The sequence below is a fragment of the Zootoca vivipara genome, chromosome 8 (genome assembly GCF_963506605.1).
Source record: "Zootoca vivipara chromosome 8, rZooViv1.1, whole genome shotgun sequence".
Classification (NCBI taxonomy): domain Eukaryota; kingdom Metazoa; phylum Chordata; class Lepidosauria; order Squamata; family Lacertidae; genus Zootoca; species Zootoca vivipara.
Window position 1 is genome coordinate 61,825,592 of NC_083283.1, and position 25,177 is coordinate 61,850,768.

A 25,177-nucleotide genomic window follows, 5' to 3' on the forward strand; every position below is an offset into this window, starting at 1 on the left:
ATTGATGCACCATGGAAACAAATATATTGATGCTGAAGATCTGTGCTGTGAACTTATAGCAATAGCTCGAAGACTTCCAAAGTCTTTGCCGCCACAAGGAATACTTCTCTTCGTACTACAACAAAAACTCCTGGATAACGTGCCTAACACTTCTGTTGATCTAAGCATCCTTCCCACACTTTCAGTGTCAGTGGCAAGCGGTGAACACAGTTTCTCAAAGCTCAAACTTTTACAAACTTACATATGCTCAACAATGTTGCTAAAGAAACTAGTTGGCTTGGCAACTATATCCGTGAAAAATGCTCAAGCATCAACACTTGACTTGAAGGAACCAGTGGCAAAATTTGCCAAGGAAAAAACATAAGCTAAGTGAGATTTTGATGTGCCTGAAATTGAAACTTAAATTTTAACACCGTAATTCACAAGATTATTCAAAATGATTTGTGTGCTAAAACATTTTCTTTTGTATTTGAGAAGCTAATCAAAGATTGTTGTATTATTTATTGCAATTTAAAATAAATTTGGCAGATTCAAGTTTGGTGCTTTTCATTTTTTTCTGCAAGACGTCTGTTTTTGAAAATTGAAGTGAGTAATTTAGGATGTGTTTGTGCAAGAAGTTACCCTTGCCTAGGGTACAAAAGAGTCTCGTACCAGTTCTGCTTCTGTGCCTCAGTGGTACAGTACCAAAAGTTGCCTTTACATAGTACAAGTTGCATTGCTTTGAAAAGGCCAAATATTCCTGCTAAAGTAATAATCTTAGGTAACTGTCTGAAGGTAGAAATAAGCCCCATTGCAGACACCTCCATACTGGTGCTTTTTTGCAGTTCTGCAACATTTCTTTATTTTTTAAAATTACATTAATATCCCAATTTCAAGGAGATCATGGGGGTTCACGCAGTTCTCCCTTCACTATTTTATCCTCACAACAACCCTGTGAGGCAGGTTAGGATGCTAATGGACCCTAGGTGAGCTTCATGGCAGCAGCACCCCCCCAAGTTTGCTGGTGCAAATGGGTGTGGAAAGCGGGGACCACCACGTGCACAACCCACCGTGAACACGCAATGGAAAGCACAGGCAGCCAAGGGACCCTCGAAGCTGCTGCTGCTTGCTTGCTTGCTGCTGCAACTTTCTCTTTAATACAGAATTGTCTATCTATTGATCGATCGATCGCAGTCTGCACCCCACTTTTTTCTCCAAGGAGCTCAAGGTGCACGGTTCTCCATCTCCACATTTACTACAACACGGCGTGGTCGTTTAGGCTAAGAGAAGATAGCCCAAGTGAGCTTCATGGCAGAGAAGGGATTCAAACCCTGGTCTCCCAGGTGCCTAACCCGGCACTCTAACCACGGCACTACAGTTAGGGAATCTACTGTATATTGCAACATTCAAGATCTGCAACTGGAGGTTGCTAAACTCGCCGCCCCTGCAAGAGAAAGGGGCTGGCAGCCTTGCAGCAGCCCCGGAGCCAAGTGGGCCAAAGGAGCCCCGCGGAGGGGCTGCAAAGATCAAACGTCTCCGCGAAAAGCAGGCGCCGCCGGCTCCCTTTCCCTTGCAAACCCACCGGCTGGCGCGCGCAAGCTGAGCTCTTGGCTCGCGCTGGGAAAGGAGGAGGAGGAGGAGCCTCCGCGCCGCCCTTGGCCCCGCCTCCTCTCTGAAGTCACCCCAGCAGCCCCTCGCCTTTCGCGTGAGGCCGGGGGGCGGGGCGGGCGCGCGGAGCATGGGGAGGCCGGAGCTTGGCTTAAGCTGCAGAGAAAGAGGCGGAGGCGGAGAGAGCGGGAAGCCCAGCACGCCTGGCCGGGGAAGGAGCCGCTACCCGCTCGAGCGCTTGCCGAGCTGACGGAGAGCCGGGATACCCTGGACAGCGCCTCGCCGCGCCTCCTCGCCTTTCCCCTTCTGCAGCCGAGCGCGCCCCGCCGCCTTCCCGCGGCGGCAACATGGTGAGTGAGGGAGTGAAGGGACCAGCCTATTTCTGGCGCGCCGGGAGCGGACAGCCGCGTTTCTCCCGCCGGGAGACGCTAAATCCCTCCGAGGAGGAGGAGGAGGAGGAGGAGGAGGAGGAGAGCGCTCTCTCTCTTGCGCGCTCTCTCCCTCTCCCTCTTCAGCCATGGGGGCTGAGAAAGAAGCCAGGAGACCCCACGGACAAGAGTCGGGCTCTCTCCTCACAGGCGCCCACCCACAGCAGCGCCTTTCCCACCCCAACACCTGCTACAGCCTTCTCTTCTCTGTGCACACTCGCCCTCACGCGCGCCATTCATGCTTTCATCGTAGACGCTTACCAAGCGAAGGATACACACACAGCAGCTCTCTCTCTGCCCACGTACACACACGCAGGTGCACACATTCCGTTCATTCTCGTTCACACATGCTTCCCTGCCCTCACACACCCCCACACACCCTCCTCCTTATTCCTCTGCCTCATCCCCTCATTTTCTCCCACATCATTACCCGCCAGGCACTTTTTCTCACACCTGTACATGACATGCTGCCTCACGCTCCTATGCCCCATTTTCTCACTCTCTCATGCCTACTTTATTCTTTGTCTCACATCTAGAACAAAGCCATCATCATTATTTTTTACACCTTGAGCCTTTTCCTTGCACACAAATGCTTATTCTCTGCAAGATAATGCACCTCGTGCAACATATGTACCACATTTTCTTGATATGCACACTGTTCTCGTTAGCACACCCACACAGTCCTCGCACAGGCAAACACCATCCATTTCTCTCACTGTCTCTCATATATATAGCTCTCTCTCTGTGTGTGTGTCTGTCTATAGGGAACAAATGCTGTGCCTGCATTACTTTCTTCCCCACCCACACCTGACCTCCCCAACTAATGTCTCATCACACACAGAAAGACACATGTTCTTATCTGCATACAGGTGTTTGGATCTGCATACAGATTCACAGTTGTTCATTTCTTGCTCTCAGACCCATTAACAAAAGCACACTGAGGACCTCATGGAAGCCATATTTTAAATACTGGTTTCACCAGCAGAAGACACTGAGCACCCTCCTTCCCCTCCTTTTCTGCCCCACAACTATATATATGCATCCTATGAAGAATCAGGGTGCAGTTTTGTGCATAGCTGCCAAGTTATCCCTTATTTTAAGGGATTTTCCCTTATGCTGAATAGGCTTCCTCGCGAGAAAAGGGAAAACTTGGCAGCTATGAGTTTTGTGTTGCTCTATATATGAAAAGCTCCTCTACTCATGCACACTCTTGCTTCCTATATGTTGCAATCTTATGCAAGTCTACTTGGAAGTAAGTGCCATTAAGTTCAATAGGGCTTACTCTCTGATAAAGGGGTTTGCAGGCTTAATCAGCTGCCCTTGCAGATCTTCTGTCTTTCACATTTGAACAGAAAACATTCATGGTGCCACTATAGTAAGGGTTAAAAGAAGAAGAAACTTTCCTTTTACCTAACTGTTGCAGAAATGGGTGAAGCAGCCCTAACATCAGCTTAGGCAGACCTTGAAGAACTCCAGGAGGAATCCTTGGCTGGCAGTAGTACTTCCAAATTACTCCTTACCCACCTACCCTAGTAGTATGCAAATTAAAGATGAAAGACCAGTTTAAAGGGACATAAAAAACTAAGGTAGACATGTAGGTTCCTAAAAAAAACCCCCCACACAACCATACATAGTGGGGCCATATTTTTATTGGAATCAATCAAAATATCACAAAAGCTTCACACTTTTGTGACATTTTCACTGGTCCCAATAAAAGTATTGCCCAACAGATTTTGCACTTTAAAAGGGAGAACTCTGCTCCTTCCTTCCTGCTACAGATCCAAGTTATTTAGAAAATCCTAGGAAATTCGGATCTAGCTACTAGCTTTGGGAACAAATCTATTTGAATGTAACAAATGTATATTAGAGAAATAGCATTCCAGCTCCACCACCATTCCCTTATTCAGCTTGGTTCTTCATGATGATATTTGGATTAGATCTTTTATGTGAGTGTTCAGATTGTATATGTATTCTGTTGTGGCAAAAATTAAAAACTCATGTTAGGATAACAGCTCAGGGAATGTTTTCAGCCTGTAAGACAAAATGAGGACAATGACATATTTTATTTTATTTTTGGTCAAAATTTGGGTCTTATTGTGTGAAAAGCCCTTAGTTACTATCTGGAAGGTCGGTAAGCAGACCAAAGGACCATTGTAGCCAGATGACAGGTATGTAGCTATTCACTTCTGACAGTAACAAAGCTAAAATGGGACTTGTCCGTCCCTCCCTCCCTCTATCTAAAAAAACACTAAGCTGTACATAATGAGAAAGAAATAATAAGTATTCCAAGACCTGCAATACCTATTATGTTAATGAATGTTGTAACAGTTTACAGTCACATCATAGAAAAAACTGCAATAAGAATAGAAGGAGAAAGGGTGTGTTTGTGATAAAATTCCAATTGTATATAGCTTTATCCCTAATAGATTTCATACCTTTCATAGAATGACATGAAACAAGAGAGAATTAGATATGCTTTGGAAATCCCTTAAAGGTTATTGTATACATTTCTGGCTGTGCCAATTCCAAGAAACAAACCCAGTTCTGCACTGTTGATAGCTTTAAACAGGTACTCTCCTGGGTTCAAATCTTTCTTAACTAAGGCAGGTTTTGCAAGTGAGGGGCTACAGATGAATGAAAAATGCAATCTTGCTGGGTGGTTTTTGTGCCTGTAATTATTTTTAAAAAAAAAAACAAACCTGCCAAGCTTACACCTTTTGAAATGTAAGAACATTTGAAATGTAAGAGCATGAAATGTAAGGGTGATCCACAAAGGGGATTGTAAGCCTCATGTTAGTCCTGTTAGTTGGGCCTGTCAGTCATCTCAATGAATATACAGATGAGAAAACGAAGGTTCAAGGTGGCTCAGTAGCTAACCCAATTATCAGTAATGTGTCCGTGTGTGTGTTTGTAGTTACACCATTGAGCCTGTGTCCCAGAGGATCACAAGAACTGCACTAATGATAAGATGAAGTTAATGATGTATGATATAATGAACAAACTGGGAATCAGGTCACATATAGGTGCTACTGAGTTTTTATTCTAACACTAAACCTGAAACCTTTGGCTTGCACCACTTACTCTGAACTCTCCATACACCCAAGTAGTTTTGGGAAATTAGATTTTGGACAGCATAAATATATTCCATACTTGTGATTTATCCTGACAGTGTTTTATGTGTTTTATAGAATCATAAAGTTGGAAGGTAATATGTGCCAATTTCTCCTGCCCATGGAAGGAACTCATTGCATCCAAAGCATATTCAGAAATGGCAGCATGGCTTTTTGTTTGCAGTTGTTTTTTTAAGTCAGTAACTTATTGGAGAAAAACAATGCAGGGAATGAGATGGACACACTTTTTACACAGAGACATGTGTAGTTGAACTACAATGAAATGACAAAAGAGACTCTTAGTGATCACAGTTATGTCATGGAAAGCAGCTTCACAGGTTGCAAAGTTCTACAAACCTGGAAACACGTATAAGGACAAATTCTCTTGGCCATCTTGCATGCTGATCATAAACTCATCATTTGGAAGCAAGTGCAATTCATTGAAATGGCAGTGATGCCCAAGGTCAAGGTGCCAGTATCTGTGTTTTATTTGGGAAGTCATTAGTTTGAAAGTTGTATACAGTTTCTGTAGTAAACATGTGTATCATTTGATATAGCCATGCAAAGCATTTGTGAGAATCAGGATACAATGTTTCACCCCACTTAACAATGAGAATCATTTTGAAGACACCAGGATGTTTGTTTGTTTTGCTGTTTATGGAATATACCTCCCATATTAACCAGCATTCTCAGCCTCATTCTGAGCCAGGAGCCTAATTTGCCCCAGGATCTCCAGTTAAAACTGGATTATCTCAGGTAGACAGGTGTGGAAATACATCGGAAAGCTTCTGTCGGTAAGAAGAGACCCTGCTGAGCCAGATGGGCCAGTAGAGGCAATGGAGCAGATTTTGGAATTACTGGGGAGCTGCAGGGGGGGGGGAGAATAGGCAGGAGAATCTCATTTATGCAAATTGAATTTTTGTTGTGCAGGCAGGCTGACACCATTGGAAGTCACCCCAAATGCTAGACTTCAGGAACCACCACTGTTTTCTGCAGCAATTGCAAACTGTGGAACACCCCAGACATGCCATGAGCATTGCCTATCTCTGGCAAAAGTGACTGATGATAACCACCAGTATCGGTTTGTCTAGTGACAAAGGACAAATTCACACCACAAGTCCCCCCCCCCCCACTGTGCAGCGATTCTTCATAGGATGGGGTCGTCAGATGTTGCCTTCTAGGGGTCCCTATCTGGCTTTCAGGATTGTCCCCAGGACACACCAGGCCAGACACTCGATTGGCTCTGTTTCATGCCTTCCCTGAGTGCCCCTGCCTTGCTGGAATGTGACCTTGAATTGTGACAATGCCTCTTGCTTGCCTGGTTAGAGAGAGGGTGGAGAAGCCTCTTAATTTTGTGTGCTTTTGCCTGCTGCATAACGGTAAGAGTTGCATCCATTGCTCTGGCCCTGCTCGCCACTGGCACGAACATTGTGCATGAATGAATACAACCCTCACACTGAAAAATGCTCCCCACCCCAACATCAGAACCTACCTTATATGAGTTCAAGCCATTCAACCATTTAGCTCAGTATGATCAACACTAACTACGGTAGTAGCAAGTCTGTAGGGTTTCAGGTAGGCATTCTTCCCAGCCTTACCTGGAATCTTCATGGAGTTTGCCATATGTTCAGTTCCTTCAGCAAGTGTCATAAACCAATGTCCTCTTTGCGACCATATAACAACTTTTTTTCTCCTTTTTCTTTTGGTCTGGCATAATACCTGGAGGTGTGGATAAATGATTTGTGGAGGCCTAAAGCTTAGTTTGTGGGGGGCACGCTCTAGCTCCTTTTTATTTTGCAGATACATTGGCAAGATGAGAGCCTAGAGCCCTTGACAGTGTACTGTGCCAAAATTAGGCACTGAATTGGATGCGACACTGGGGTGTATCAAAAAGAACAACCTCCTGGAGATGTGGGTATATAATCTGGTGTTGTTGTTGTCATGCATTAAATAATGTTGCAACAAATAAACAGACAACCCAACACCCAACTATTTTGATTGCAGAGAATTCTTGTGCATCTCAAGGAGACCATTCCTGGTCTTGGAGATATATGATATTGAAAAGTACAAAGCTTTTTTAGTGGTACAAGTGTGTATAGATACAGTTCCTCATTACCACTGATTATGCAGCTCTGTTTCAACCCTTCATGGGAAATAGGAATAAGGAACTGGGAACTACTAACCAACATCAGCCTTATTCCTGATGAAAAGTTCTGGAGAACATGAAAGTTTGCTCAATATTTTGTGACACTTTGATAGGTTCCAATAAAAGTATTACCCTACCCAGGGCCGGCCCTACAGCCAGGCTGGGTGGCGCTGCACAGCTGTGCCCACCCACCGCGGAGCTGCACCCCCGGCAGCCGCGCTGTGTGCTGCGCCTGCTCGTCCGCCGGCCCGGCCATGGAGCTCTGCCCGCCCGCCACACTGGGAAACGGTGCGGAGGCGCCAGAGGGATCCGTCGCACCATGGCGCCAGGGCGCCAAATATACTTAAGATGGCCCTGATCCTACCCTACCCTGATTTCCTCCCACCAATGGATCTGGATCAATGATATGGAGACATCAACATTCATGATACTTTGCAAGAGGACAGGCCTCTCCTCAAGGAGCATTTAGTTTAAATTCAACACAGGAAAAGGCAACAGAAGCAGAATGTGCAATTGTTTCAGTTATACGTACTTAGGATTAGTTATAGGCTTGTTGTTGTTATTTAGTTGTATCCGACTCTTTGTGACCCCATGGACCAGAGCACGCCAGGCACTCCTGTCTTCCACTGCCTCCCGCAGTTTGGTCAAACTCATGTTCGTAGCTTCGAGAACACTGTCCAACCATCTCGTCCTCTGTCGTCCCCTTCTCCTAGTGCCCTCAATTTTTCTCAACATCAGGGTCTTTTCCAGGGAGTCTTCTCTTCTCATGAGGTGGCCAAAGTATTGGAGCCTCAGCTTCACGATCTGTCCTTCCAGTGAGCGCTCAGGGCTGATTTCCTTCAGAATGGGTAGGTTTGATCTTCTTGCAGTCTATGGGACTCTCAAGAGTCTCCTCCAGCACCATAATTCAAAAGCATCAATTCTTTGAAAAAGTTATAGGCTTAGGCTCTTATTTTGGAAAATCATACAACTTGTGCTTCACTTAAATAAATAAGTGTTGCTAAATTGTGGATTACAGCACTCATCTTGAACTATCTGGCAAAGACTTCAGGTATTGGATTTTTCACTGACATTTTTCCCTGTAAAAAGAATGTCTCTGCATTGATTTTCAGCCAGCACGATCCAGTGGATTGTTGGCCTTTGATCTAGGAGATTTGGGTCCAAGTTCCACTTCCTCCTCAGCTGGTTTACTTGAGATAAAATTTGTTGGCTTCAACTTCCCCATCACCAAAATGGGAATAACAGAATTCCACTGGATGGGGATAGTTGCTAGCATGATAGAACATGGAAAGCTTTGTGCAACATCAGTGATTAAATTTATAAAAGGGGGGGGGGAAGCAACCTTGCATTCTCTGTTACCTGTTCCTTCCCTTACCCACCCCTTTCAACAGTCTTCACTAGGCTAGTTTTATAATTTATACAATAGCCTATGTAATTGTACTTGCAAATCTAGGCTTAAGTAACGTAACTGGGGCCCACTTAGTTTTAATTTAAGAGAGGGTTATTTTCCAGTGTTCATTTCATCTACTCAAGTGGCACTGGGTATCTGATTCTGCAGCTTCCACTGCCTTCCTCACACATGCATTCTTCCCAGCCAGTATTAAGAAAATAGAATCATTCCACCCGCCCTACCCCCGGCAATCCCTGCTGCAAACTCTGAACATAATCCTTCCAAAAAGCATCATACTGGCAGCGAGTGAATGACTGGCACAAACCTCCAAAAGGGGGTGGGGGAAATACTGTTTCAAGGAATTGGCATTCTCTTCATCAGGGTACAAGTTCCAAAGAATGGCATCCACACCACATTTGCTTTCCAGTTACTTGTTATGTAATGGCTTGCTTTGGTTAGTTGTGTAGGAAGTCGAATAAATTATATTGCGACAGTGTCTTCAATAAGCATTTGCTGGTACAAAAGGACATTTTATTTAGCTCTGTTCTGAGCCAGGGGTGGTAGTTAAGAGGTTGAAAAAAAACAGCCAGGTATAATTCTGACTGTGTTTACTCCACTACAACCCCACTGATGTTACTAGATCAAGAAGCAAGAATTGTAACCTTGGGCAGTAGCTCACAATTCATGAATTAAAGTCAATGGAACATCTATGTGAAACTTTGGGCCTCTAATGCTTACTGACATTTAAAATTTTAACATTTACTCTCGTAACTAATTATTTCAGAGTGATTCCATTAAAGTTGACAGAGCTCCTCCTCAGAGACATAAAAGGAGTCTTGATAGATGTGCGTTTTAATGCATGACACATCGATGGAAGACCATAACATGGTGTCAGAAGTCATGTTGTAAATTTACAGATTCCTAACCAGACAAGGGAAATGTCACTGTTCCCCGCACCAGAAGTCTTCAGCTCTAATAATCCTTCACCCTGGAAGAAACAGAAGAAAACATTTGCTTGCTTTTGCCTGGCCTCAGAGGAATAGTGCACATAAAGCTCATCACTTTATGTTATGGGGAAAGAAGCCAGCAATGGCTGCTATTCATGTAAACTTTTCTCAGAGTAAACCAATTGGATTCAACTGGTTGATTTCATTGGGTATAGTCTGAGTATGGCTAACATTGGATATCACCCAATGTTTGCAATTCCTTTATCTTTGCTGAAGACGGCAACAAGCACAACCATAGCCAGATTAATAATAATAATAATAATAATAATAATAATAATAAATTTTTATTTATACCCCGCCCTCCCCAGTCAAAACTGGGCTCAAGGCGGCTAACACCAATAAAATTACAATAAAACATAAAAGAAAAGAAAACAATTAAAATACAGATTAAAATACAATATTAAAATTTAAAATGAAGCCTCATTTTAAGTAGTCCATAAATCAAAACCATGAGGGAGGAAAACACAGGGGTCAGACTGAATCCAACCCAAAGGCCAGGCGGAACAGCTCTGTCTTGCAGGCCCTGCGGAAAGAAGACAAATCCTGCAGGGCCCTTGTCTCCTGTGAAAGAGCATTCCACCAAGTCGGGGCCAGTACTGAAAAGGTCCTGGCCCTAGTAGAGACCAATCTAACCACCTTATGGTTCAGAATCTCCAGAATATTGTTATTTGTGGACCTTAAGGTCCTCCGCGGGGCATACCAGGAGAGGTGGTCCCGTAGCTACGAGGGTCCTAAGCCGCATAGGGCTTTAAAGGATACCCATTTCACTCCCAAGAGGAATGTAGCTAATGAGAAGTCTGCTGTTGAAGACTAGTCAAATCCCTGATTTGTTAGGGCTTTGTCTGTACAAGACTGAATTTACTGTTAAAAAACAAGAGCACTGGTAGAGATAGATTGGTGGCTGTAATTCTAGAAAAGTTCTCTCCAATCTTTTGCCCTCCATCAATTATGAACCACAGTTCCCACCATTCCTGACTATGGGCCACGCTTGATGGGGCCGGTGGGTACTGTAGAAGTGGTATTACCCATTGGGACTGGTAGGGGAGAAGGCAGGGGTGACAACCGTAGGAAGAATCAGAGCCAATTGCAAGCAAAGCCAACTAATGCTAGTTTTGTCTCCATCCTCCTCCCTGTTGAGTTCCACAAGAGCAACATCAAGACTGAGGAAGGGCAAGTGGACAGCCAGTGCCACCTCCCTGGGCTGGTTGTGAGAAGGTGGGGGCTGGCTGAAGGCAGAGTGGGTGAGGTTGGTGGGGCACTGCCCCGTTGACTCCAATGCATCAGTATCCACTGCACTGTAGACCCAAATACTGTATCTGGAAAGCACTAGGATGGGGAAGACTTTTCTGCAGAAAGGGTTTCTGAAAGAATGTAGCTAATAGAAGACTCAGTCCTTCACCAAACCATGGGGATAAGCAAGGGAATCAGAGTACTGTACATCAAAAACCCAGAGCAGGATAGGAAAGATAACTTGGGAGCAACTTGGAGAAGGTAACCTTTACTCCACAAAACAGAGGTGGTCATTTCGAAAAAGAGTAGATTCATACCGGAAGCCCAAGAAAAAGGAATCCTGCCATTTTTAAAAGCGTTCTGCAACACAAAGACACCCTTTCAAACAGCATGCATGAGTTGTGGAAGAATTCACAGAGGAGTTTGCCCCAGTGATGGGAGCACACATTTCAGGATGTGCTCCAAAGTAGAGTATTTTGCTGTGTTCAAAAGTGACCACAGTAGTGGATGTCTTACAGGGCAGTCTCGAGCAGGTCGCACGCCCTGGCGCTGAGGGGCGGAAATCGCTCCGGTGCCCCCGCCCTCGCAGGGCGCAGCATGGCTTCCGCGCAGCGCCCTGCCTACCGGCCCAGCGCCCTGGCGCCTGCGCCACCAGGACTCTACCTAGAGCCGGCCCTGGTGTCTTATTTTTCTTAGATTCCATATTTTGTAAAGACAGTAACCCTTCCTGAAGAATATATTTGGGACAATCATCTTTCCAATAGTGATTTATGAGCTGATGCCACAGCAGTTTAAGAGGGATGACCTACAGAAGATTCCAGAGCACCCCCACCCCATATTTACATAAAGCAGAAACCATTTTACACAGCCCACTAGATGTCACTTTTTTAAAAAATGCTTTACAACACAAGCTACAAAGAGAAGCGGATTTTGTTCACTGAATATGCAATAGTCATAACCTAGATAATCTCAGTCATGGAGAGGCTCCCAAGTACGAGACTACTGAAAACAGTGGGCAGTGGGGGTGGGGGAGGAGATATGTTTGGGGACACTGATCTACTTAAAGGAGATCCTGTGGACATTGCTTTAAGATCTGATACCAAACCATATAAGACACAAACACCCTGAAAGGTAGAAATGGAGGTGGAACAGATGAAGGAGCATAACATAATTAAGGAGATTATGCTAAGTTTTCAGGTAGCAGTGTGGAAGGCTACTGTTGGAATTGGGGGTGTGGAAGCTAATGTATGCGTGCAGCAATTAATGCATGGCCTTCTGGTTTCTGAAGCACTTGGCTTATTTGAAATGTGACATCTTAGCCAAATGTTGAAATGAGTAAGCAGGGGAATAATTGCATTTCCATCTAGAGCAAGCTCTTTAAGGTGGCAATACTGCATGGTACAGTAAAGGGGATGTGTGGTAGAAAATCCTTTATGATCCTGCCTGGCAGCAAAAGGAGGAGGAGCCCCTGGTACATTAACCCCAGTCTTGGGGACACAGTGTTACATTGCAGGCAAGGCAACTGGGACAGCAACCAAGAAACCTCCTTCTTAAACACAGAGCTGCCTTTGTCTCAAGGCTAGACAGGGAGCTGTTGTAAAACTGAAGGCATTCTCTCTCCCCCTCTCTCTTTCTATTTAAAAAGTTCAGTTGCTGAACTAGCATAGATATCCTGTGTACAAGCTGTGCGCCCGGTGTCTGAAATGTGTTAAAATGAAAGATGCGAAAAAGATCCTCAATGGGATAAATTACTCCAACCCCGTTTCTATTCTCCTGCAGTAATCCAAAATGTGTTTCAAATAGCAAGATAATCTCATTCTGTTTCAGATAGTTTATGAATGGCGTGAATAACACTAACTCTTTCTTATGCCTCCGTTCAACAGAAAGCTATCAAAATTGATACCACCATCATTTGGAATTAACAAAAATGTATGGACAGTATGACTTTGACATACTCATTCAAAACTTTTTCTATAAATTTTTGCAATGTCTAACTAATAAAACACTTGCATTATTTATGTAGCATTTTAAAGTGCTGAAATGCACCTATGCATTCTTCCGGTAATCCTTACAGCAACCCTACAAGAGAGGACAATATTATTATCATAATAATAATACTCATCTCCATATTGCAGATATAAGATGGTGGGTAACATAAAGGGGCTTCCTTAAGCCTCGATCACTTAATGAGTATGTGACTGAGAAAAGATTTCAGCTTCCTGGATCATAGCCCGCACGCTTAAACCCTAGAGTGCAGTACAGTGTACCTCGGGTTAAGAACTTAATTCGTTCCGGAGATCTGTTCTTAACCTGAAACTGTTCTTAACCTGAGGTACCACTTTAGCTATTGAGGCCTCCTGCTGATGCCGCACTGCCCGCGCACGATTTCTGTTCTCATCCTGAAGCAAAGTTCTTAACCCGAGGTACTATTTCTGGGTTAGCGGAGTCTGTAACCTGAAGCGTCTGTAACCTGAAGCACCCCTATTCAGACATTGATCTGTGTACAAATGAATGTGTGGAGTGAGAGATTTGGGGTCCTATGCTGGCCAACAAGTCTCATCATGTGCACATAATCTATATCAGTGTACAGAATTTCAATTTGCCGTCCCTGTTGTAGATCTTGCCTGCCTTCCTCTCTTCTCCTCGACCTCCTCCTTCTGCACTTCCTTTCCCCTTTTAAACATTTTCAAAAATTTATACATCATAAGCATTTGTACACATAAGCATACAGTACAAATGGATCCATATGTGGAGCATAGTCAGCATAAGAAACCAAGAGATGCAGTTACATATTGCTGTTTTGATTACCCGTTTAGAGGACCATTGCTGCCTTTGTTCCTGCAGCATTTGTAAACAAAGTATTCACTTTTACTAAAGTGTGCTGAGTTGCATCACTATCTTGAGTGACATATTTAATGAATGAAGTATGAGTGTATGATTAAAGTGTTTTATATTTTTTGCAAATGGTTGTGTCCCTCTCGATATTGCATGTAATGAGAGGCAGGATATGAACCTTATAAATAAAATAAAATAATAAATAATAGATGTGGCCATTAGGCTGCAGTTCTTGAAAGTAAGTCCCACTGAACTCTATAGGGCTTACTTCCAAGTAGACACACATAGGCTTGCATGGTTAAAGAGCAGACTTTCCTAAGGTCCAAATCCAGGTAATCTGATTAGCGATGTTTACCGCTCCTAAATGGATAATTATCCTGCATCACATTGACTGGATTATTTCTCATACTCTCCCCCCCCCCCTCTGCTCCTTTTCAGTTTTCATAAAATGGAAACATTGCTTCTAGCATTAGCCAACTCAGTGTTGTCATTCAGCCCGGCTGCTTAGAAATACTTGGTTACACTTGTATGAGTAAATATAGACTGCAATGGAAAGTGCAGAAATTGATACTAATTTAGATAAGCATACCTGATCTGCTATTAAATTTGAATGCATGGAACTGAACCTGAGCAGTAAAAGTTAGCAAACTATTTTCCACCTGTAAAGATTGCCGGGTCTATTGAACCTACTCAGGCAACCATCTAACCACAAGATAGCCACAGTATGCAGAATCCAGAATGTGGAAGCCTGGTGCAGTGTACATCTAGGACCAAGCATGGGATTTATATTACAGCACACATTGGGATGCTTACCCTAACCCCACCCCACTGATGCTTCCCCAAACATGCTGAAAGCTGAAAACTATGTGTGTGGTATGGTAATACCTCACTACAGACTGGCAGTCGTCACAAGCATGCATGCCAAGTGTATGTTCTGAAGTTCCCACATGCCTGCTGGTTGTGTGAATGTGTCCTGGCTGTAACATAATAGCTTTTGTTGTTTGTGCCAGAGATTTTACATTCATTTGCACTATTAGCTAGGAGATACGCCAAAGGCACCATAATTTCCTAAACATCCAGTGCCTAAACATATGCACTACGTAATGTGCATTTGTCTGTGTCAGCAACATAACATGCACCAGCCTACTCTTTTTAATATTTTGTTATGCTAGTTGCACAGATATACGCATACATGATTCCCTTGCAAAATGGATACGATATCAAAATCCATAAAACCCACCCGAAAAGCAACTAACAATCAATTGACTGCTCAGTTTTTCTTATCGTCAGATAATTGTCAAATATTCTAAGAATGATGCTGTGTAGATGTGTGTCAATTAATTTTTACTTAATTGTGGTTCCATTTGTCAGTAAGGGCAACATGTCTCATAGCCTGCAGCACTCAGGGGTAAACCTAGCAGCACAGCAAGACTTCTCCCACACTGGCCCGCTGCTATAACTGTGGGAATCACCAGACGAGATCACCAGCAGTCTTTGGGGGCAAAGGTCATTGCCTAGTGGATGGAACAGGGCCAGGGAATTATTTTCAGCCTAAGGGCTTTGTTCCCTCATAGGCAGGGCTCGCCCAAACATTTCGTCACCTGAGGCAAACCACAAAACAGTGGCCCCCCTTCCCACCAGCGATGAAGGGGGTGAGGGAAGATGTTCATCAGGAACAAGGGGCAATAAAGATTTACAATGGAACCTGCTGCCCTTGTGAATCCTGCCACCTGAGGCAATCACCTCAACTTGCTTCATGTGTGGGCTGGCCCTGCTCATAGGCAATTTTTCAGGGGCTTCTTTCTTGAGAGTGGTGGGCAGGGCCAGAAGGGAAAGTGGCCAGCGCAATTAATGCGACCCTTCCTTGTATAGTTGTCTGCCCTGCAGTCACACCAAAGCCAGAGGTTTCTATATGCACACTCCTACAGCCAGGCAAGCAAGAAGCACATCATTACAATTTAACAATGTCAATCAAGAGAGGGTTTAGTCCTTTTTTGCTTTCAAAACTCCTTCATAGCAATGCATAAGTTAACCCATTAACTTGCCTCTCCTCACAGTGTCCTCCAGACAGCAGCCTCACAACTCTCACATTCACAGTTAAAGATGGAACTAACAGAATAACCAGCCAACTGCCAACTGTCACCTCCTTTCCCCAATACCATTTTTTGTGTGAAATACATTTACACTACAAATACACTACAAATAACTAACAATGCTGAGCGTGTCATACACATTCCCTGCCTAAGAAGAGGGCAATTTGTGAAGATGAACTGCAACTATGCATGCTGGGCTAAGCTCCTTGTAGAAACGGCAGGGTGAAAGTGTGATAAAATAATGTATTCTATTTTAAAACCCATTATTTCATGGTAGCAGACATCTAACTTGTTTTTTGTAGCTAGCGTAAGCCTCAAACTTGTTGGCAGTTTTCTTTGATGTTGCACTCAAGTAGAAAGCTAACACTTTAAATTCTAAGAATAAACAATAGAAGTGATTTACGGTATTTATTTACTATACGCATTCACTTATTATACAAATTTATAGCTTGCTTAATAAGATAATATTCAGCAGTGAACAACACAAAATCTCACGGGACAATATTTGTTCAGTATGTAAAATACAATTCGGTGAGAAAACAATACACGTAGTTTTAACTATGCACTGTGTGAAGAAGTAATTCCTTTTATTAATCTGGAACCTTCCCACAATCCGTTTCATGGGATGCCCACGGTTTCGAGTGTTTTGAGAGAGGGAGAAACACATTTCTCTATCCACTTTCCCCAGGCCATGCATCAGTTGCAAACTTCTGTCATCTCACCTCTTGCTCACCCTTAGGGTTGCCAGACTCAATAGTGGACAGGACTTCTGTGCCTTTAATTGCCCTGCTCTCTTTTGAGTCTGGAAACCTTAAAGAGAAACCAGCAGACCCTTTGCTTGGAAATGTTACGTTGCTCGTGTGTGTGTGTGTGTGGCATGCGTCCCGGGGCCATGGCATGCATCATGGGGGCATGGCATGCTGCCTGTGGGGCGTGGCACCTGGCGTGGTGGTGGGTGCACGGTGCATGTCCGGGGGGTGGCGGCTGTGATGGTACCCCCCTCCCCGATGGTGTTGGGGGTGATGCGCTCCCCTGCCCCCTGTTCCTCCGCCAGTGGTTAAGACTCCCATCAGCCTCAGTCAGCATGCCTGCAGCTGATGAAAACTGTAGTCCAAAACATCTGGAGGGCACCAGATTGGGGAAGAAGGCTTCTTCAGATACTCTCTCCCCAGATAAATCTTCCTTAATTACAAATTAAGCTGATGTTCCACTATGAAGTAGGTAGAATAGAATAGGATTACTTTTAAATGGATTGCACTAATCTCCTTTCCGGGCCAGGCTCATTTTGCAGTGTTAAGAGCAGGCAGATTCCAGAGCTGCAAACATCATATTTTCTTAATTTGGCCAGATTTTATGTGTGATACATATGTTTGCAACACTTCATTATAACAGGGTTGTTTTCTTTTTTTAAAAAAAAAAGTAAAATAACTGTGGAATGGGTACTAGACAACTGTCTAATAAATACTAGGATCATAGAATTCTGAAGTTGGCAGGGATTCACAGAGTCTTCTAGTCCAACCCCTTGCAATGCAGGAATTCTGCACACAGACACACTGACCACAGAGATTACACAGAGGGTACACACAAACCTCTTTTTTGTGTTTTTATTTATTTTGAAGGAAAGGCTTTAGTACTGGGACTCTGGGCTCAAAGATACCAACGTGTTCTCTTTTTCTTCTTTGCTAAAAATATTTTGATCAATGTCACTTCATTTTAGTCTTTCCAGGTAGAAATGATGTACGGAATGCTTTTTGTGATGCTGGTATCTGTGGATATCCCTTCAGTGCCACCTTCCACTCAAGGTTCCCAGGTGCATTGCCACCATTAATAAAACACTGGATTAGGATATTCTACTAGTTGATTCATAAGTTTCACCATCTGGGCAGGTACGAGCGTCGGCAAAACTAAGCAAATATGCGCTAATGGAAAAGAACGGACAAGCATTTTTCATTTTGTTTTTCTCAAACTTAAATTAGAGTCTTGCAATTAAATCCTGGATTTGGAAGCAGAATAGAAATAGGATGCAAATATGCACATTTAATAGTAGGCATACAGAGGAAATAAGCTTATAGACTCACTTGCTTTTGGATCCCTTTCTCCCAAACAGGTACAGTACAGGGATGGTCAGTATCCATAGAAGTCTATCCTTTCACACTCAGCAAGAAGGCTGGCCACAAGTTCACTATTTTCAAAATTGCAATGCACAGAATGTTAGCCTCTCTGCCTTCCTCTGAAGCAATATTATTGTAATAGTAATAAGGCATATGAGGCTATTAATCTAGTGGACCTTGCCCCATTTTGGTAAGAAGAACGCTATTCGGTGTGGGATTTTAATTTATTCCTCTTGCCACAGATCAGTTCTCTTTAAAAACCACTGTATTTTGCAAAAACATAGTTGGAAGTTTGGAAATGGGTTATACAAGAAAGGGTTATTGGAGCCAGGAGTAATCTGTCAAAGTTAACAAGTACATCCTTTGTTAGAGAGATTGGCAGATTGCTCCCAATAGCAGGATCTTCTTGAGTCTTCTGAATGGCTAGGACAGTGATGATGAACCTTTTAGAGATCGAGGGCACAAACTGCAACCCCAGTGCCAACACGGCAATTTAACCTGTATATCTCATTTTTTCTGTGTGTTTCACGTTTCTTCTTTATGACTGCTGTTGTAAGAAATAATCCTTCATGAATGTTACTGAATTACATTCTTCATTAAATTATCTTTCCATTGATATATAATTTTATGGTATAACTCAGTGCTTTTTTTCTATAAAAAAATGTTTAGGGGTACTCTCACTTTGACTCAAGAAAATCACAATGGGGGGGAATACAGTTCAAACTGGGAAAAATAAATACAGTGGCACCTCAGTTTTCGAACAGCTTAGTTCTCAAACTGCTTCGAACCTGAATACAGTGGTACCTCTTCTTACGAATAACTCTACTTACGAATGTTTCTACTTACGAATGGAGCTCCGGGCCATAGGTTCACCACCACTGGGCTAGGAGATACAGTGGTGCCTCGCTTAACGAATGCCCTGCTTAACGAAATTTCCGCTTAACGAAAGGATTTTTCGAGCGGAGGTTGCCTCGCTAGACAAATTCATTTTATGAAAAATTCGTCTAGCGAATCACAGTTTCCCATAGGAATGCATTGAAATTCAATTAATGCGTTCCTATAGGCAAAAAAAAATTTTTCAAAAAAATTTCAATGCATTCCTATGGGATTCGCTAGACGAATTTTTCATTATAAGAAAAGACCCGTGGAACGAATTAAATTCGTCTAGCGAGGCACCACTGTACCTGAAACAGGGCATGGCTTTCTCCCTCAACTCCTAGGTAAAGATTATGTCATCTATGTCTGTATATGGGAAAACACAGACCACAGTTTTGGAGTGCGGAAGAAGTTACAGAAGGAGCCTTCACACGTTACATTCAACAACTGTACAGCCTGTGTGCCTCCATACACAATAGTCCAGGAGTACAAATCAAGAAGTGTTACACTCATGTAAATGTGTAGAAACAGGTTGTGTTCGGTGTAACCCTGGGAAAAGCTGTGTTTGGGGGCTCAGTAAGCTAACAGCATTTAGGGTGCCATATCTGTCTGGGGAAATGGATTTGGCCCTCTGTTTGACTGCTTAAGATGGGGCTCAACCTGCATATTTGTAATTAAAGACAAATATTAGAAAACTCCATAAGCCTCCAAAGTAAAAGTAGACCTGGGCAGCAAGCAGGCATCAGGTGGAACAATGAGGGAACAGCAGGGAGGAATTGAAGGATATATCTCCTTGTGAACAGCCTGCCCCCCCCCCCAAGTTATCCTGCTCCCTGCCCCCCCCCCCGGGTGATAGATGAAGTCAGATTCAGCTGCCAATCTGGTCAGCATTTTTCTGTGGAATGGGCTGGTGGCACTATATTGTTCATCATCTCGGGCAACTAAATTTCTTGGGCTGGTCCTGTCTCCCAACATTGCTGTTCTATTAGTGATATGGCTATTAGGGTTTAATGACACCCATTTGTATGTAACGTGTAGATTTGCCATCATGCACAGCAGATGGACATAAGGAGTAAGACAGCATAGTTGGGGAGTTTTTCAAGAGAAAAGACACATCCTACTTATTTGAGCTCTGATTAGTCACTAACATGGAACATCATAGCTCCACTTTGTTGTATTCTGCTTAAATAGCATAACTGAATATGGTTCTCTTTTGGGTTCAGGGAGAGTTGAGAAACAGAAGCATCTGCACTGTGTAAAAACCTAGACAGAAAGTGGTTAGCTTTGAAAAAAAATGTTTCAGAAAAGCTTTTAGAGTACAAACAAATTGAGAAGCACTGAATAGCTTGATCTTAATTGCATGTGACACATTTTGAGTTAGAAAAGCAAACTTAAAAACCCCCACCACATCCTTCTTACGTGGTCCTGTCTCTTTTCTCTCCTCTCATATCTCAGGAGATATTATATGCTCAGTCATGTGGGAAATAGTTCTGCTGTTACATAACTTTTCCTTCCAATGTGTATAAAATAAAAAGTCTATATATGTAGTATAAAGTCTTCAGCTCTGAAATTGAGGAAGAGACCTGAGTATTCCAGAATGGAGGACACACCTCCCTGCACCTTACTTATACTAAGATTAATGCTTTCAATTCTCTGAGGGCTGTTCTATATGGAGGAGGGAACTTTTCAGGGAGATTTTGCCATGGTGGAATACTGCCAGATCATATAGCGCTGGTTCACACATGCACACCTGTCATATGATAACTGTGCCATCAACTGATAACTTGCATGTGTGTGTGAATAGACCATCACGGATGTGAAACCAAACCACATACAGTATAGAACAGGCATCCCCAAACTGCGGCCCTCCAGATGTTTTGGCCTACAACTCCCATGATCCCTAGCTAACAGGACCAGTGGTCAGGGAAGATGGGTAATGTAGTCCAAAACATCTGGAGGGCCAAAGTTTGGGGATGCCTGGTATAGAACATTATTGTGATCCTGTGTCACTTTAAATGCAATACTTTCAGACGGAGTCAGTTCACACATTCAGCATCAGCTGCATCAAGTGTTGTTGGGTAATCAAATAATGGAAAATAAAGTAATTATTCATAAGATAGCTGTAATCCTTACAGCAATGCCACAAAATGAATCAAGATGGTTAGTATTCCCCATATTGTAGAAAGGCTGAGACAGAGAGAGCAGCTTGTCTAAGAGCACCTAATGAGTTCATGGAAAGGTGAGAATTGAGCTGGGGGCTTCCTGCTTTGTATCTCAGTCTCTTCACTGCTGTACAATGCCAAGTAGCTTAGCATTGCAGTCACAGCAATTACACTAAATTCAACAAGTTCACTCATGAACAAGGACTGAAGGAAAAGCAGCAGTTGTATAGATTTAGTTCACACCAAAAGAAAAAGCTTGATGGAAAATAATTTCTGGTTAATGTGCACAGCAAATGAAAATAGCAATTTTACAAGAAAGCCTCTTAGATGCAGAAGTTTTTCTTCCCAATGAATTCCCCTTTTGCATTTCCCATCCTTCATCCACCAGTACCAATAAACCAACATGTCCCTCATACGTATTAAAATTCAGCCTTGGGCAGAGATTTGTCCACTGGCATTAGAATTCATGTTAATAGTGATATTGTTCCTATTTTGTGTAAATACCACTTGTGTACCTAATAATAAATTCAAACTTTTGTGCTTTGATTTTCAATTTGTTATAAGCCACGCAGAGATGAACAAAATATTGTTACATTCTTAAAATGTCATGTTAAAACTTTGGACAATGGGATCTCTGTAAAACAGAAACAGTAAGAGAAGGCTAAAGTTGAGGTTCTCTGTTTTCTCACACTCCACGTTTCCTGAAACTATTTTTTGTTGAAACCAGCTAGCCTTGTGAACACAGTTCCCTGATAAGTTTTAATGTCATGGACCTAGTTGGAAACTTGTATTTATCACATTTGCATCTTACATTTCTAAAAATGTAAAGGTAAAGGACCCCTGACAGTTAAGTCCAGTCGTGAATGACTCTGGGGTTGCGGCGCTCATCTTGCTTTACTGGCCAAGGGAGCCAATGTTTGTCCGCAGACAGTTTTTCCAGGTCATGTGGCCAGCATGACTAAGCCGCTTCTGGTGAAACCAGAGCAGTGCACGGAAGCGCCGTTTACCATCCCACTGGAGCGGTACCTATTTATCTACTTGCACTTTGACGTGCTTTCAAACTGCTGGGTTGGCAGGAGCTGGGACCGAGCAACGGGAGCTCACCCCATCGTAGGGATTTGAACCGCCAACCTTCCGATCGGCAAGCCCTAGGCTCAGCGGTTTTAGACCACAACGACACCTGCGTCCCCAGGTGTACATTTCTAGGTGTACATTTAAAATGTCTTAATAGTAATGTAGGGCAGCTGCAGGCAAATGTTTCAACTCAAACTATTTGAAGATATATTCTTATGGATATAGGTTAAATCATCTTAAGGTAAAAGGTAAAAGGTAAAGACCCCTGGACGGTTAAGTCCAGTTAAAGGTGACTATGGGGTTGCGGCACTCATCTCGCTTTCAGGCCGAGGGAGCTGGGGTTTGTCCACAGACAGCTTTCCAGGTCATGTGGCCAGCATGACTAAACCGCTTCTCACAATGGAACACCATGACAGAAACCAGAGTGCACGGATACGCCGTTTACCTTCCTGCCACAATGGTACCTATTTATCTACTTGCATGGGTGTGCTTTCGAACTGTTAGGTAGGCAGGAGCTGGGACAGAGCGACAGGAGCTCACCCCATTGTGCGGATTTGAACCACCAACCTTCTGGTCAGCAAGCCCAAGAGGCTTCAGTGGTGCCACCCGCATCCCAAATCATCTTAATACAGCAAGTGAAAGTATAGTTTTGACTGAAACGATTTCTCTTTTTCTGTTAAATCAGTGGCACTTTTGTAGAATTGGGGTGGTATTTCCAACCAGATAATAGTATTAAAAAGGAGTCTCACATTATTTATTCAGAATACAAACAGAGCATTCTGATATACAGGCAGCCCTGGGACCAATGGCATGTATGCTTTGTATTGATGATAACAGCCAAACCATGAGCTGAATGGCAGTACAATTAAATCAGAAAACTAGAAAACATACATTGGTCTCAAAATGCAACAAATCATACCTTAATCACCATACCTTTCAAAGGTACTTTAATGCTTCCCCATCTTTCAACTGAACATATCTTCAACAGCATATTTGGGACATCCATCCTGCCTTTGCTTTTGGGTGTGCAAATTTCACTAAATATTGCAAACTGTGTATGTAGATCCTCTGCAGAATATGGTCTTCCCCCAAGGAGTGTTTGAAGAATGCATTGATCCTATTGATACCTGTAGCTGGCAAAATTTGCACAGAAGCTTACTATGCTGACAAACCTTGTGGAACAAACCTGCCACTTATAACATGTTACTGCAGTACATTAAGTGCATAGGGTTGCGTCCGCCATACAGGTGGTTTCAGTAGAAGCTGAACGGCCTGTAGGATAATGTATTAGGAGATTGTCTCAAGCTTTGCCCCCATCCTCTCGTGCTCTGTCTATTCTGTGTTCATTTTTGTGCTGTTGCATAATCATTTCGCAAATCGCTGCAGCACCTCCTTGGCTTATCTTGGATTGTAGTATCAGGATGACATTGGTGCAGTGTCCTGGGTCAACTCCTGTTATGAACCACTTGTTTGCTTTTTATTGATTTGCCCCCCACCCCACCCCTCCTAACTTGTAATTTTCAGTTCCCAGCCACAGCAGATCATGCATCTGAGCCTACATGGTGACTTGCCCATTCAAAGCCCCCATAGTGTCAGCCTGTGTTGGCAAATACTTTTGAGGCACTTTTGCAGAGAAGAATCTCTGCCAGTCTCATCTGACCTCAGAAAAGGCAACTCCTAGCAACTAGCAAAAGAACATTTCAGTCTCTCAGGATATTTTGCTGCTTGCCTACAATTTGCTACTCTCCTACAAAGGAATTTCAGAGGGAGACTTCAGGGTAAAATAGCTGAATTATAACAGTTTGATTCTATTCATTTGGACTTGAATAGAGACAATTGTTTCCTGCTTTTACTTAGGAATGATAAGGTTATTGTGGAATCACCAGTTACTGCTTTTGTGGTCATTGTGATTATTGCTCATTGGGGAGCAGCATTCAACTAAGCTTATTCAGAGTAGACGCACTAACATGACTAAGTTACGTCTATTAATTTCAGTGGCTCTACTCTGAGACTTCCTTGGAGCTTTAATTCTCACAAATAGTACCGTTTGCATTTTACTGCACAACCCACTGTTTACAATTCTTCCCCTCTATACTAGTGGATCCATATATGCCTGTCAACTGAGGGTACCACTTCATGCATAAAATGGAGAAGTTTCTAGATCATGAGGGTTTGTGCCATAAAAAATATGTTAGTCTTTAAAGTGCTTCAGGACTCCTTGTTGATTCTCACCGATCTTACGTTTGCATTAAGATCCAATGAAGAAGATCCCTTTTGGATCACCCCAAGGATCCATCTTGTCCAACATTAATTTCCAAAAATGACTACCCAGATGAAGAAAGGCAACCTCTCCCTGTTGTTTGCTGCTAGTGTTAGATACTCAGATGTATGTTGGTACTCCATGTGGAGGTCAATTTAGCTGTCATGGCTGTAAAGAGTCACGGACGACTCTGGGGTTGCGGTGCTCATCTCGCTTTACTGGCCGAGGGAGCCAGCGTACAGCTTCCGGGTCATGTGGCCAGCATGACTAAGCTGCTTCTGGCGAACCAGAGCAGTGCATGGAAATGCTGTTTACCTTCCCATTGGAGCAGTACCTATTTATCTACTTGCACTTTGACATGCTTTCGAACTGCTACCGTAGGTGGGCAGGAGCTGGGACCGAGCAACGGGAGCTCACTCCATCGCGGGGATTCGAACTGCTGACCTTTTGATTGGCAAGCCCTAGGCTCTGTGGTTTAAACCACAGTGCCACCTGTGTCCCACTCAGTAAATGAGGTCTTAACAAACCTGACCCTTGTGTCCCTCTGCTTTCTTTTTAGGAACATCTGAAGGCATTTGACCATGAAGTAAATGAGTTTGTGGACTATATGTTTGGAGCTAGAGGTAGGTGTTTCTTTCATGGTGCTACCAGGCTCCCCTCACCTGCACCAGCTCTGCTGGGGGGTCATTATAATATGTGTGCCATGGTGACTAATGAAAACTGGGAGATAAGTGCATTTAGTTCAAAAAGAATATACTGTATAGCTGGTTCTGATAACTCCTAGTGGAATGTATAACAGGCAGCATATCTCATCTATTTACTCCCAGGGAATTCTTTGACATGTCACTTCTCACTCTCTTAAGTGTGT

General features: G+C 43.3%; 1 protein-coding gene across 1 annotated transcript in view; it reads left to right on the top strand.

The window, feature by feature from the left end:
• The first annotated feature begins 1,741 nt into the window (after positions 1-1,741).
• Positions 1,742-25,177, top strand: part of ELOVL2 (ELOVL fatty acid elongase 2) — a 47,649-nt gene continuing 24,213 nt past the window's right edge. The window contains exons 1-2 of the mRNA XM_035126179.2: positions 1,742-1,937; positions 24,869-24,932. Of these exons, the coding sequence (XP_034982070.1) occupies positions 1,935-1,937; positions 24,869-24,932 (67 nt within the window). The 5' untranslated portion in view covers positions 1,742-1,934. The remainder of the gene's footprint in view (positions 1,938-24,868; positions 24,933-25,177) is intronic.